The sequence below is a fragment of the Trachypithecus francoisi genome, unplaced genomic scaffold (assembly GCF_009764315.1).
Source record: "Trachypithecus francoisi isolate TF-2019V2 unplaced genomic scaffold, Tfra_2.0 Lachesis_group11, whole genome shotgun sequence".
In the NCBI taxonomy this organism is placed as follows: Eukaryota; Metazoa; Chordata; class Mammalia; order Primates; family Cercopithecidae; genus Trachypithecus; species Trachypithecus francoisi.
Window position 1 is genome coordinate 21,614,683 of NW_022681456.1, and position 15,612 is coordinate 21,630,294.

Genomic DNA, 15,612 nt, shown 5'->3' on the forward strand with positions numbered 1-15,612 from the left:
AGTTTTGCTCTTGTTGCCCAGGCTGGAGTGCAGTGGCACAACCTTGGCTCACTGCAACCTCCACCTCCTGGGTTCAACAGTTCTCCTGCCTCAGCCTCCTGAATAGTTGGGATTACAGGAGTCTGCTACCACACCTGGCTAAGTTTTTGTATTTTTAGTAGTGATGGAGTTTTAGCATGTTGGCCAGGCTGGTCTTGAACTCCTGACCTCAGGTGATCCACCTGCCTTGGCCTCCCAAAGTGCTGGGATTAAGGCGTGAGTCACCATTCCTGGCCAGAGACTGTTCTTTTTTTTTTTTCTTTCTTTTAAGGCAGAGTCTCGCTCTGTTGCCCAGGCTGGAGTGCAGTGGCGTGATCTCGGCTCACTGCAAGCTCCGCTTCCCGTTTTCATACCATTCTCCTGCCTCAGCCTCCCAAGTAGCTGGGGCTACGGGTGCCTACCACCACGGCTGGCTAATTTTGTTTTTCTATTTTTAGTAGAGATGAGGTTTCACTGTGTTAGCCAGGATGGTCTCCATCTCCTGACCTCGTGATCCACCCGTCTCAGCCTCCCAAAGTGCTAGGATTACAGGTGTGAGCCTCTGCACCTGACCGAGACTATTTATTTTTATTCATACTTCGTTCCCTCTGTTCTTTGGATTGCATAATCTGTCTCAGTCTGCAAAATTGTTATTTCGTCAGTTCAAATCTCTGTTTAGCTCTCTAGTGAATTTTTCATTTTAGTTACTGTACTTTTCAACTTGAGGATTTCCATATGGTTCCTTTAAAATAATTTCTCTTTATTAACATTCTTTATTTGATGCAATATGATAATCATACCTTCTTATTTTTTTTTTTGAGACGGAGTCTTGCTCTGCCGCCCAGGCTGGAGTGCACTGGCCAGATCTCAGCTCACTGCAAGCTCCGCCTCCCGGGTTCACGCCATTCTCCTGCCTCAGCCTCCGCAGTAGCTGGGACTACAGGCGCCCGCCACCTCGCCTGGCTAGTTTTTTGTATTTTTTTAGTAGAGACGGGGTTTCACCGTATTAGCCAGGATGGTCTCGATCTCCTGACCTCGTGATCCGCCCGTCTCGGCCTCCCAAAGTGCTGGGATTACAGGCTTGAGCCACCGTGCCCGGCCTTTTTTTTTTTTTTTTTGGATGGAGTCTTTTTTTTTTTTTTTTTTTTTTGAGGCGGAGTCTTGCTCTGTCGCCCAGGCTGGAGTGCAGTGGCCGGATCTCAGCTCACTGCAAGCTCCGTCTCCTGGGTTCCCGCCATTCTCCTGCCTCAGCCTCCCAAGTAGCTGGGACTACAGGCGCCCGCCACCTCGCCCGGCTAGTTTTTTGTATATTTAGTAGAGACGGGGTTTCACTGTGTTCGCCAGGATGGTCTCGATCTCCTGACCTTGTGAGCCGCCCGTCTCGGCCTCCCAAAGTGCTGGGATTACAGGCTTGAGCCACCGCGCCCGGCCTATTGGATGGAGTCTTGCTCTGTCATCCAGGCTGGATCTTGGCTCACTGCAACCTCTGCTTCCTGGATTCAAGTGATTCTCCTGCCTCAGCCTCCCAAGTAGCTGGGACAACAGGTGCATGCCACCACACCCAGCTAATTTTTGTATTTTTAGTAGAGACTGGGTTTCACAGTGTTAGACAGGATGGTCTCGGTCTCCGGACCTCGTGATCAGCCCACCTTGACCTCCCAGCGTGCTGGGATTACAGGTGCGAGTCACTGTGCCTGGCCAATCATACCTTCTTTTACTGCATTAATTATGGTTTTCTTTCGTTCTTTAAACCTGTTTATAGTGACCACTTTTGAAGTTCTTTTTTTTTTTTTTTTTTTTTTTTTTGAGACGGAGTCTCGCTCTGTCATCCAAGCTGGAGTGCACTGGCCAGATCTCAGCTCACTGCAAGCTCCGCCTCCCGGGTTCACGCCACTCTCCTGCCTCAGCCTCCCGAGTAGCTGGGACTACCGGCGCCCGCCACCTCGCCCGGCAAGTTTTTTGTATTTTTTAGTAGAGACTGGATTTCACCGTGTTAGCCAGGATGGTCTCGATCTCCTGACCTTGTGATCCGCCCGCCTCGGCCTCCCAAAGTGCTGGGATTACAGGCTTGAGCCACTGCGCCCGGCCTGAAGTTCTTATTAAATCAGACATCTGGTTATACAAGCAATTTCTATTGCCTACTTTTTTTTCCAGTGGGTGGGTTTATACTTTCCTGTGTCTTAGCTTGTCTTGTCATTTTTTGTTGAAAACTGGACATTTTGAATAATGTGGTAACTCTGGATACTGGTCCTCATTAGCCTATGATTGGGGGGGGTTGTTACTGTTATTTGCTTATTTGTGTAATGACTGGCTGAATGATTTTAGTGTTCTAGCCTTCTTCCCTCCCAGTACAGTGTGACGCGTCTGATGCTGCTTTTCTTGGGATGCAGCCTTGGGTATGCCTACCATCATTCTGGAATCACAGTGATTTTGGCATGGCTTTGTCTCTTTTCCTGACTGTACCCAGCTGTTAATCTACACTAATTACTAGATGATACTATATAGTCATTTCTTGGTGTCCTTGGGGGATTGGTCCCAGGACCCCCCTGTTGGATATAAAAATTTATGGATGCTCTAGTCCTTCATAAAATGGCACAGTATTTGCATATACCTGTGCACATCCTCCTGTATACTTTGTCATTTCTAGATTACTTGTAGTACCTAATATGGTGTAAATACTAGGTAAATAGTTGTTATATATTTTTTATGTGTTTGTTTTTATTGTATTTATTTTTAAGTGTTTTTCATCTCGAGTGGTTGAATCAGAGGGTGTGAGATCCTCAGATGTGGAGGACCTGCATTTTTTTTCAGTGATGCTTTGGGGCATAAACTGCTCCACAGACTGATCTGATCAAATTTTAGCTTCTTTGAAGGGATAGTTTCTGAGATCAGTGTTTGAAATTTGTTCTGAGCCACGGAGGAGTCCTCCTAGCTCTCTTTCCCTAGTTTTGGCAACCTACAATTTAGCACTTATCTCCAGTGATTCTACCAATCTCCTCCTACCAAGTGCCTTTGAAAGCATCATGAACTCTTTTATACCTTGTTGCAAATGAAATTTCTTTGGGAAGATATTCTGAGTTTTTTTCTCCTAAATTTTGGTACAATATATGTAATACACCATTTCAGCAATTTAAAGTGCATTAAGTTTTTTTTTTTTTTTTTGAGATGGAGTCTCGCTCTGTCGCCCAGGCTGGAGTTCAGTGGCCCAATCTTGGCTCACTGGAACGTCCGCTTCCCAGGTTCAAGTGATTCTCCTATCTCAGCCTCCCCAAATATCTGGGATTACAGGTGCGTGCCACCATGCCCAGCTAATTTTTGGGTTTTTAGTAGAAATGGGGTTTCACCATGTTGGTCAGGCTGGTCTCGAACTTCTGACCTTGTGATCCACCCACCTCGGCTTTCCAAAGTGCTGGGATTACAGGCCTGAGCCATGATGCCTGGCCTATACATTGCTTTTGTATGTGTTTTAAAATTAGTAAGTTCTCCTCCTATGGTGTTTTTGTACCATGTGATTTATTTGTTAAAGAAACTGTCATCTTTGGCCAGGCGTGGTAGCTCACGCAGCACTTTGGGAGGCTGAGGTGAGTGGACCACAAGGTCAAGAGATTGAGACCATCCTGGCCAACATGGTGAAACCCTGTCTTTACTAAAAATACAAAAATTATCTGGGCATGGTGGTGCTCGCCTGTAGTCCTAGCTACTTGGAGGCTGAGGCAGGAGAATCGCTTGAACCCGGAAGGCGGAGGTTGCAGTGAGCCAAATTGTGCCACTGCACTCCAGCCTGGCGACAGAGTGAGACTCTGTCTCAGAAAATTAAAAAAAAAAAAGAAAAACTGTCATTTTTTATGTTGCATTTACTACATTCTGGATTTAAACTGTGAGTAACCTCATGGTATCAGTTAATATATTCTTCCATCTTAATGTTTCTCGTAAACTGGTAGTAGATCCGTAAGCTTGATCAGGTCTATCATATTGTATTACATCAGAAGGTGTTTTTTCTTTTTTTTTTTTTTTTTAAGGGAAATTGTTTGAAAGTAGACAGAATGGTAAAGTGAACCCCTGAACACCTATCACCCAGCTTTAATAGTTATCAGCTCATACCATTCTTGTTTGATTTACAACCCCATTCATTTCTCCCTTCTGTATTATTATTATTTAGTTATTTATTTTTTGAAACAGGGTTTTGCTCTGTCACCCATGCTGGAGTGCAGTGGCATGATCACAGCTCACTGCAGTCTTGACCTCTTGGGCTCAAGTGATCCTCCCACCTCTCCCTACCAAGTAGCGGGGACCACAAAGCTTGTGCCACCACACCTGGCTAATTTTTTATTTTTTATAGAAATGGGGTCTTGCTTTGTTGCCCAGACTGATCTCAAACTCCTGCACTCAAGTAATCCTTCTGCCTCAGCCTCCCAAAGTCCTGGGATTACAAGCATGAGCTACCACATTCAGCATGTAAATTTCTTTATATTAATTTGACTGACATTTTAAGTCACACTTGAATTTCATATTTGGCAACTATTGAAAGCATAGAATCCTGGATATTAGTGTTTTGTTAAACCTGATCTATCTAACCATAAATATACTTAGGTCTAAAATGTGCTTTTGGCCTTTTTTTTTAATTGCAATTCAGTATTTGTTACTCTATTAAATAGTAAAATACTTGGTTTGAGATACTAATGAAAAGATTAAAAGTGAAGCATAACTGGAAGGGATACAAAAAAAAAACAAGAATTTAGACTTTAATGGATTTCAGAGAATACTGCTTCGATATGCTAACGTTCTTCTTGGGTGTCCAACCATGTCATAGATCAGTGGAAATCAGTGGTTTCTGCACTTTGTACTGTTTTTATATGATAATACTTTCCTGGTTGAATGATACGTTCTCTTGAGTAAACTCCATGGTCAAACAATTACTTTTCATTAGTCAAAGATGTAACCACATAATCACTAAAAAGAACAATGTGACTTATTTAAAGGGGATTATGTTTTTGAGTCTTTTACTTAGCTTTGTAGGGAGGCCATATGAATTTAAGGACAGTTTGTGGCATTTGTTCAAGGTTTTGTAACTTGGCATCTCAGCAACCACCAGGATACCAGATCATCCTAAGTAAGATTTAGGCATTTTTGCTTTCATGTATAGACTATAAGTAACCACCTGCTACCCCCACCAAAGCCATAAATTCAAATGATGTTTGAAAAAGTACAGAATTTCTGTTAGGTGAGGTAGTTTATTCCTTGTGATACAGTTTCAAAGAGGCAGCATAACCTAGAAATGAAAAACTTAGACACGGAATCAGATATACCTGGTTTAAATACCAGCTCTACTGCTCATTAACTGGATGATTTTAGTCAAGATATTTGATTGGTAAGACTCAGTTTCCTCACATGTAAAGTAGAGGTGATAGAGTAGACATGTTCCATGTGAGGTACTTAGTATGGTGTCTTTTTTTGTAGTGAGATCTGTGAAAGATAAATTATTAGTCGTATTCCTTAGACTTCAGGAGTTTATCTCTGTGCCATGTTTGAGGCAAACAGTTACAGAATTAGAACGTTAGAAATGAAAGGAATCCTAGATATCATTTGATTCAAGTCATTGTTTTCTGGATGAGAGAAGAAAGTAAGGAAAGTGACAGAGTTGGAGACCAAGCTGGGACTGGCCTTCAGAATGTTAAGAGTACTCTTCTAGGAATGGACCAGTCATATTACTAGACTTTTTGGACCTGAATTGTGCTTTTCCTTGAATGTTTTGAATTTTGGTTTGAGTGTTATGAGTATTTTATTAAAACGAGATTCCAGTCTTATTGTCATGACTAATGTTTATGAGAAATGTAACATTTCACTTTAATGATGTTTTTAAATTATTCTAAGGGGCCTAATCTTTTTCAATGGAATAAGCTTTTAGGTTGTATTATATTCTGTAATTCACTTAAAAATAGAGTTCATCGGCCGGGCGCGGTGGCTCAAGCCTGTAATCCCAGCACTTTAGGAGGCCAAGACGGGCGGATCACGAGGTCGGGAGATCGAGACCATCCTGGCTAACACGGTGAAACCCCGTCTCTACTAAAAATACAAAAAACTAGCCGGGCGAGGTGGCAGGCGCCTGTAGTCCCAGCTACTCGGGAGGCTGAGGCAGGAGAATGGCGTGAACCCGGGAGGCGGAGCTTGCAGTGAGCTGAGATCCGGCCACTGCACTCCAGCCTGGGTGACAGAGCGAGACTCCGTCTCAAAAAAAAAAAAAAATAGAGTTCATCTTTACTTGACAGCCGAATTTTGTGTACTGCATCTTTTCTGAGGGAGAGAGTTGGCAAGGAAAGGCACTTGTTATAACAATCCACACATATAGACACATATTATTTAGAAATGAAAGTGCTTTGAATGATTTAGCTTATTTTCAGTTTTTTTTTTTTTTTTCTTGTGGTTGTAATCATATGACCTGTTTTTCTTGTTGGGGTTTTTTTTTTTTTTTTTTTTTTTTTGAGACAGAGTCTTGCTCTGTCACCCAGGCTGGAGTGGTGCAATGGGGCAGTCTCGGCTCACTGCAACCTCCTCCTCCCAGGTTCAGGTGATTCTTCTGCCTCAGCATCCCTAGTAGCTGGGAGACTACAGGCACATGCCACCACACCCAGCTAATTTTTTAATTTTAGTAAAGATGGGGTTTCACTGTGTTAGCCAGGATGGTCTTGAACTCCCGACCTCGTGATCTGCCCACCTTGGCCTCCCAAAGTACTGGGATTACAGGCGTGAGCCACCTTGTCCAGCCCATACGACCTGTTTTTCTTTTATAGATGGGGGAGAAATATGGGAAGTGGCTTGGTGTCAGTCATCTGTGTTGGTTAAATCAAAAATATAATCTGTATTTTGTTTCTGAGTAGCTCTTTATAACAGTGATTGGCTACTTTGGGAGTAAAGATTATTATTTAGAGACGGGGTCTTGCTTTGTTACCCAGGCTAGACTGCAGTGGAATGATCATAGCCCACTGTAGCCTCAAACTCCTGGACTCTGGTGTTCCTGCCTCAGCCTCCTGAGTAGCTAGGACTAGAGGTGCATGCCAGCATGCCTGGCTATGATTATTATTAATTTACGTTTAGCATTAGTTTTTTTCTTCTAGTAGACTATTTTACTTTATTTGATTTTGATAAAGTTTGATTATTTCTCGTCTCCTTCCTTCTATGACCCCTACCCATTCTGGGTCTCCAGGCAAGCAGTGCACAGGTAGAACAGCCATCCTTAGGTAGCCTTTAGACTTAATATTAGGTGAGCTCCTCCCACAGATAGCCTCTCCTTTATTTGAATGGAATTATATTTTAAGTTTGGAAATATTTTTCAGCTTATTTAGCTTGTTGAATTTAATAAAAATAATATTTAATCTTTTCAGAGGTCGAAACAGTAACAAAGGACTGCCTCAGTCTACGGTGAGTAACTTTAATGTTACTTATTGGGGAAAATTAGTAGCTAAAACATGATCTCTAACCACAGACCAAATGCCAAGGCAAAAAATTCCCTTCTCTTGAAATTTATCGTAGGTAACTTGACTGTTTAAGTATATTATTATTAGCCTACATATGTTTTTTTTTAATGATTCTATGCATAAAATGTAAAATTATTTGTTGTATTAGTCCATTCTCACAGTGCTAATAAAGATATAGCCAAGACTGGGTAACATAAAGGAAAGAGGTTTAATTGACTCATGCTCTGCATTGCTGGGGAGGCCTCAGGAAGCTTACAATCATGGTGGAAGGGGAAGCAAACACATCCTTCTTCACATAGCGGGAAGAGAGAGAAGTGCTGAGCAAAGCAGGGAAAGCCCCTTATAAAACCATCAGATCTCCTGAGAACTCACTCACTATCATGAGAGCAGCATAGGGGAAACTGCTCCCATGATTCAGTTATCTCCACCTGGTCCTGCCCTTGACACATGAGAATTATTACAATTCAAGATAAGATTTGGGTAGGGACACAGAACCAAACCATATCATTTGTAAATAGTATTTTTTTCATGCGTAATAGTAAGAACAAGTCATTTGTTTTTTTCTAAATGACTAAGTGAAAAACCTCCAAGATACATATTATGAACACCAAGAGTGGAGTCTGCAGAGTTCTTTATGCTTTTTATTTTGAATTAATGTGCTTTTTTTCTGCTGCTTTCATTTTTCTCCTTTGGCTTTCTGGTCCTACATTTTGGAATGTTATCAATGAAATTGAACTGGACCTAAAGGGCAGAAGGTATAAGTTCCACGTAATGGAAGAAATAAATGAGAAGCTATCACAAATTTTTGAGACGTTGCCTTTATTAGGCAGATTGTTTTACAAGAGTCAGGAAGATACACACGTATATAGTAGTAATATGGAATAGTGTGGTTGATCAGACTTAAGCACTGTCATTGATGCAGATATGCTGGGAGAACCTAGTCAGGGTTTTTCTGTGAAGGTATAACCTGGCTTCCAACCCCGTTTATTTATACTTTACCCTTCTTAGGGTATATTTCTGTGAGTTTTAACAAATGCATACAATCAGTGTAACTACCACCACAATCAAGATAATACAACAGTTTCATTGCCCACCAAAATCCCTCAAATCACTTTTTAGTGAATCCTACTCTCTCTCCAACCATTGATTTGTCTTCCATCCTTATGGTTTGTGTCCTTCTTCCTTTATGGAAGTTGACTTTTGCTTTTTTATATCACGTTTAGTCAAAATATCGTTAGTTGGTATGACTGATAACACTTGAAAACCTGACCTTCTGTTCCTTCTGTTCTTTACAGAAGCAAAATATTAAATAAACAAAATCTTCCTTTAATACACGTAAGATACCATAAACCTAACTGAACATTTTGCAACAAAGTAAACATTAACTTTATATGCAAGTGTAAACACAGGCTGAGTATCCCTAATCGGAAATGCTCTAGAATTTCACATTTTGAATTAGGGATGTTCAAGCACTAAGTATATACTAATTTCTAATAGTCTTTTTTTTTTTTTTTTTTTTTTTAATATTCCAGATTTCTTTTGACGGAATCTATGCAAATATGAGGATGGTTCATATACTTACATCAGTTGTTGTAAGTTATTAGATTATTGGGGATAAACTGCCTTGGGGGTAGAATAAAATAATTCCATGAAGTTAAAATATGGATAAATGATTGTCAAAGTAACATTGCTTAGATCATGTTTAGTTAGGATGATTTAGAGAAATAGGTTAGAACTCCCTTTATCCAGTCTAATATAATTCATTGTAAAAGTACAGTTGATCCTCTGCATCTGTGGGTTCCATATTTATGGATTCAGCCAACCTTGGATCAAAAATATTTGATAAAAAGGCCAGGCACAGTGACTCACGCTTGTAATCCCAGCACTTTGGGAGTTCAAGGTGGGCAGATCGCTTGAGCTCACGAGTTTAAGACCAGCCTGGGCAACATGGCAGAACTCTGTCTCTACAAAAAGTAAAAAAACTAGCTGAGCTTGGTGGTGCATGCCTGTAGTCCCTGTGATTTGGGAGGCTGACGTGGGAGGATTGTTTGAGCCTGGGAGGTGGAGGTTTCAGTGAGCTGAGATCATGCCCCTGCACTCAGCCTGAGCAACAGTGCCAGATTCCTTCTCAAAAAAAGAAAAAAAAAAAAAAATTTTTTTTTCTTTTTTTGAGAAAAAAGATGCAAGGTTGCATCTGAACCAAAGATGTACAGACTTTTTTCTTGTCATTATTCCCAAAACAATACAGTATGACAATTAATGTATCATTTATATTATATTAGATATTATAAGTAATTTAGGGATAAAGTATTTGGGAGAATGTGCTTAGTTATATGCAAATACTATTACATTTTATGTAAGTGACTTAAGTATAATGTAATTCGGTATCTGAAGGAGGTCCTGGAACCATTCCCCTACCAATAACAACAGACAACTGTATTCTTGTTAACCCTGCTGTGTGTGTAAAATAATATTAGTAGTTGATTGTCTTTTGTACATTATTTTGTCAAAATAGCTGGGGTCAGAAATGTTTGGCTTCAGTATTAAAATTTGTACTGCAAACTCTGAGTAGAGCCTCTTGAAGAATTTCGAGAGTTCCGTGTATTGTTAATGTTTTGAAATCTTTTTATTGTTTTGTTAGTGAATACCTAATATTGAAGGAAGCCTGATGAGGTATAAAAAATAAAATGAAAACAGTTATCCCTGGTGACCAGATAATATACTGTTTCTTTGAAAAATTAATTATGTGTTTTTAGGGCTCCAAATGTGAAGTACAAGTGAAAAATGGAGGTATATATGAAGGAGTTTTTAAAACCTACAGTCCGAAGGTAATTTTTACTTTTTTTTCTTTTTCTTACAAAGTAAAAGAACATTTTCATAGTCAGTGCTTTACCTAGTTTTTAAAGCCACTTTGAATGATTTTACTCCTCAGTTTCAAATACTGATTATTTTATAGGCTGGTTTGTGTAATCAGAAAGACTTCTTGATGTGTGTGCTTATTAAAATATTTCAATCTTTTTTTTTTTTTTTTTGAGACGGAGTCTCGCTCTGTCACCCAGGCTGGAGTGCAGTGGCCGGATCTCAGCTCACTGCAAGCTCCGCCTCCCGGACTCACGCCATTCTCCTGCCTCAGCCTCCCGAGTAGCTGGGACTACAGGCGCCTGCCACCTCACCCGGCTAGTTTTTTGTATTTTTTAGTAGAGACGGGGTTTCACCGTGTTAGCCAGGATGGTCTTGATCTCCTGACCTCGTGATCCGCCCGTCTCGGCCTCCCAAAGTGCTGGGATTACAGGCTTGAGCCACCCCGCCCGGCCTCAACCATTTTTAAGCATTGTGAACTAATAGAGGGATGTGGTGGTTTATTTTTTCCTCTTAAAATATTATTATTAATGTACTTAAGACAAACCATAGCAACAAAAAACAATTAGATGTGAGGATTTTTTAAATGATGGAATGGATAATAGATCATATTCCTTGGAAAAAGGATATGATTATCAGGTTCTCTTGAGATTATTTTTGTCAAAGGCATATAAGAACTGGTACCTTGATGAGCTAAAGAATTCCTAACAAATGTTATTTTGTAAATGTTTTGAATACTTACTTGTGTTTTTCATTTTAGTGTGATTTGGTACTTGATGCCGCACATGAGAAAAGTACAGAATCCAGTTCGGGGCCAAAACGTGAAGAAATAATGGAGAGTATTTTGTTCAAATGTTCAGACTTTGTTGTGGTACAGTTTAAAGATATGGACTCCAGTTATGCAAAAAGAGGTGGGTTTTGATTTCCTAAATATGCCTCATGGTTTACTAAATTTATTCAAGCATAGATTTCCACAGTGCTGTTACAAACTTTTTTTAAAGAAATATCTGGGCCGGGTATGGTGGCTCATTCCTGTAATCTCAGCACTTAGGGTGGCTGAGGCAGGTGGATCACCTGCGGTCAGGAGTTCAAGACCAGCCTGGCCAACATACTAAACATATAAAAATTAGCCAGGAGTGGTAGCGTGCACCTGTAGTCCTAGCTACTAGGGAGGCTGAGACAGAATTGCTTGAACCCAGTAGGCAGAGATTGTAGTGAGCTGATATCACACCACTGCACTCCAGCCTGGGTGACAGAGTGAGACTCCGTTTAAAAAAAAAAGAAAAAAGAAATATCTGCTTTCTAGAGTAACCCAAGTAAGGCAATTTTTTAGAAAAATGGGAATTTTAATGCATTTTTGTTGGAAAACATTTAGAACTTTAGAGAAAAATAGAGTTTTTGTGATCTCTTAAAAAATTAGTTTGTAAAGCATTTTCTAGAGTTTTGTGGTCAAGAACGCTACTGATTATATTCAACTGAAGATTTCTTGTCCCATTTGTCCTACAATGCTTTCGTTTATAAGTGGGCATGTGGTAAATCTGGAAAGAAATCAAAGCATAGGGCTAAGGAAGAAAGGTAGAGAACGGTTGGTAGAAAACAGTTGTCTAATGAAAATGAAAAAGGGTAAAGAAGTAGAACATGTATATTAAAAAAATAGAGTATGAGGCAAGATTTTGAGAAATTAAAAGTGATTATGTGGTTATATTAAAAATTTAGTCTCTTTTTAAGTGTCCATTGACGAACAAAGTGGGAATTCCTGTTACTCATTTGCAAAGCATTATTGAGTGTTCAGTAACATGTTGCAAGGCACTTCTGGGCAATCCTGAACTTGGTTCTCAAATTCTTTTTTTTTTGAGACGGAGTCTTGCTCTGTCCCCGGGGTGGAGTGCAGTGGCGCGATCTCAGCTCACTGCAATCTCTGCCTCCCAGGTTCAGGCGATTCTTCTGCCTCAACCTCCTGAGTAGTTGGGACTACAGGCGTGTGCCACCACACCCAGCTAATTTTTGTATTTTTTGTAGAGACGGGGTTTCACCATGTTGGCCAGAATGATCTCGATCACTTGACCTCATGATCCGCCCGTCTCGGCCTTCCAAAGTGCTGGAATCACAGGCATGATCCACTGCGCCCAGCCGGTTCTAAAATTCTTTTATTTATTTGTATATGCCAAATTCTGTAGTGAAATATTTAATTCTGTTGTAAATTGTAATTCAGTGCAATTTGATTTTCAGTATTCAAATCTATACCAAAAGCTGTTTTTATCGTTGGGCTGATTCTTCTACACTGTTACGTGGAAATAATAATATACCAGGATTCTTTCTCTTAGACTTAGGAGTCTTTCTCTTGGCTTGCTTTTTCAGAGGCTAATAGTACTGAGTATTCTTTAACTGTCTTGATATGCTGATGAAAGCACAGTGTTCTGTTTTTGAATCTTCTAAAATGTCCTTGTCTTTGATTCACAACTCTTTGTCTTAAGAGGCCTTCAGCATCCCATACAAAGAACCAAGTCTTTTTTTAGCAGCTACCTTTGGAGTTGATTTCTGTTTATGCCTATGAGTACTAAATTATTTGTACTTATACTATTGAAATATTCCACTGTTATAAATTCAAAAATTGATTTTGGAAGATAAAATTTTAGTTGAATTTAATACGTATCACTCTAGAAAGAGTATTGGCCACAACAAAAAAAAAGGTTCCCTACTCTGTTGGGTATCAGGTCATTTAATAGCCATTTACAGTATGCATTGTCTTTTTGTTTTTATGATGAATTGGTATTTCCCAAATGTGGAAGACTGAATATCACTTTGAGATGTTTATGATGGTCCATTCCTTGCTCCTCTTCAAAATTAATGTCATTAAATTTTTATTACTTTATGTCTTCATTTCTCAGATAATTTTAGTTCATTATAGAAAGGCAAGAAAATATAGATCAGAGTGACAACTTTGAAAATCTCACTATACTCATAAGGGGATGGGTATATTTTGCTATATATTACGAAATTAGTTTTCTTGATGAGGACATCTACTAATGGAGTAATTTCAGGTATCTTATTTCTTCTTTTCTTTTTTTTTTTTTGAGACGGAGTTTCGCTCTGTTGCCTAGGCTGGAGTGCAGTGGTCTGATCTCAGCTCACCACAACCTCCACCTCCCGGTTTCAAGCGATTCTCCTGCCTCAGCCTCCCAAGTAGCTGGTACTAGAGGTGTGTGCCACCATGCCTGGCTAATTTTTGTATGTTTAATAGAGATGGGGTTTCACTATATTGGCCAGGCTGGTCTTGAACTCCTGACCTCGAGATCCGCCTGCCTTGGCCTCCCAAAGTGCTGGGATTACAGGTGTGAACCACCACGCCTGGCCAGGTATCTATTTCAAAACTTAGAGTGCTTTAGTGAATTATACAATTGTGTCCAGTGTATAGTATCCTGAAAATAGTATTAAGTCATGTGTTTAGGACTTTGCAGGTCTCTTAAACTAAGTTAAGACTATCCAGGCAGAAATTGCTCTCTTCTATAAAAAAAGAAAAGTATTAATTTGGAAGTACAATCAGTATGGAGAAATCTGTTTTAGAGTTATTTTTTTATTTTATTTTTTTATTTTTATTTTTTTTGAGGCGGAGTCTCGCTCTGTCGCCCGGACTGGAGTGCAGTGGCCGGATCTCAGCTCATTGCAAGCTCCGTCTCCCAGGTTTACGCCATTCTCCTGCCTCAGCCTCCTGAGTAGCTGGGACTACAGGCGCCCGCCACCTCGCCCGGCTAGTTTTTGTATTTTTAGTAGAGACGGGGTTTCACCGTGTTAGCCAGGATGGTCTCGATCTCCTGACCTCGTGATCCGCCCGTCTCGGCCTCCCAAAGTGCTGGGATTACAGGCTTGAGCCACCGCGCCCGGCCTAGAGTTATTAATTGGCATGATTTTCTCTCTCTTTTTGTTTTTTTCGAGATGGAATCTCATTCTGTTGCCCAGGCTGGAGTGCAGTGGTGCGATCTCGGCTCACTGCAACCTCTGCCTCCTGGGTTTAAGCGATTCTCCTGCCTCAGCCTCCCGAATAGCTGGGATTATAGGCACATGCCACCATGCCCTGCTAATTTTTGTGTGTGTGTGTGTGTTCTTAGTACAGACAGGGTTTTGCCATGTTGGCCAGGCTGCATGGTTTCATTAATAACAAAATTAAGGCATTTAGTACTGCATCTGGATTTTTATTATTTTGTGTTAGAGACTTACTCAGATTACTCCCAAAGTAAAGGAATGTATGGTTTAATCAATGCTTCTTAATGCTGGGTTCACGTTTAGTCACACAGGGAGTTTTTAAAAATGTTTTCACTTCTAAAGATCCTGGTTTAATTATAATTAGCTAGGTGAGGCTCTGGGCAGTCAAGGGTGTGAGCTATGAGTTTCATGTGATGAGATCCCAGGAGTGGCTCTATTCTGTGGCCTTGAGAATTTGTGCTTTCTAGGCCAGGTGTGGTGGCTCACGCCTGTAATCTCACTTTGGGAGGCCAAGGTGGGCAGATCATTTGAGGTCAGGAGTTCGAGACTAGCCTGGCCAATGTGGTGAAACCCCATCTCTACTAAAAAATTAAAAAATTAGCCGGGCATGATGGGACATGTCTATAATCCCAGCTACTCAAGGGCAGGCTGTGGCAGAAGAATTGCTTGAACCTGGGAGGCAGAGATTGCGAGATCGCACCACTGCACTCCAGCCCAGGCGACAGAATAAAAAAAGAATTTGTGCTTTTTTTTTTCTTGCCTCACAGTCCCCTTTCTGTCTCAGAATCGGCAACTGCCTGAAATAGTCTCTGCTGTTATCATTTGGTAGTACTTTACTACATCTTGAATGGATAGATGGATTGAGTGTTTTTTATAATAGAGGTGGGTGAATGATTAGTTTCCTAAAAGTTAGGAATTGATTTCGTTTCTGAGCTTTTATCTTATAATTCTCTTCTGTAATAGTGCTGTCAAATTCTTAAGGTTGATAATATTACTGCAATTTGAGTGCATATTCTATGTACCAGACTCTGTGCTAACAGATTTGCCTACACTTGTTCACATAATCATCACAACTTGTTTCTGTAGCAGGTACAGCTATTATCCACATCATAGATAAGGAAACAGAGGCATATTTAAGAAACTTGCTAAAGTGAGGACACAAATCTAGCTTTTCCACTCTAACTCATGTTCTTAACATTATACTGCAGTGACATAAGTTATGTGGTTTGGTTTGTTGTTTATCTCAGTTGTCATAAGTCGAGTTAATGTTTGTTTGTTTGTT

At 40.3% G+C, this 15,612-nt stretch overlaps 1 protein-coding gene across 22 annotated transcripts in view; it reads left to right on the top strand.

The window, feature by feature from the left end:
* ATXN2 (ataxin 2) overlaps nucleotides 1-15,612 on the top strand; it is a 159,732-nt gene that overhangs the window by 40,869 nt on the left and 103,251 nt on the right. For all 22 annotated transcript variants that reach the window (XM_033220586.1, XM_033220588.1, XM_033220576.1 and 19 more), the window contains exons 2-5: nucleotides 7,398-7,434; nucleotides 9,023-9,082; nucleotides 10,247-10,318; nucleotides 11,110-11,260. In XM_033220586.1, the coding sequence (XP_033076477.1) occupies nucleotides 7,398-7,434; nucleotides 9,023-9,082; nucleotides 10,247-10,318; nucleotides 11,110-11,260 (320 nt within the window). The remainder of the gene's footprint in view (nucleotides 1-7,397; nucleotides 7,435-9,022; nucleotides 9,083-10,246; nucleotides 10,319-11,109; nucleotides 11,261-15,612) is intronic.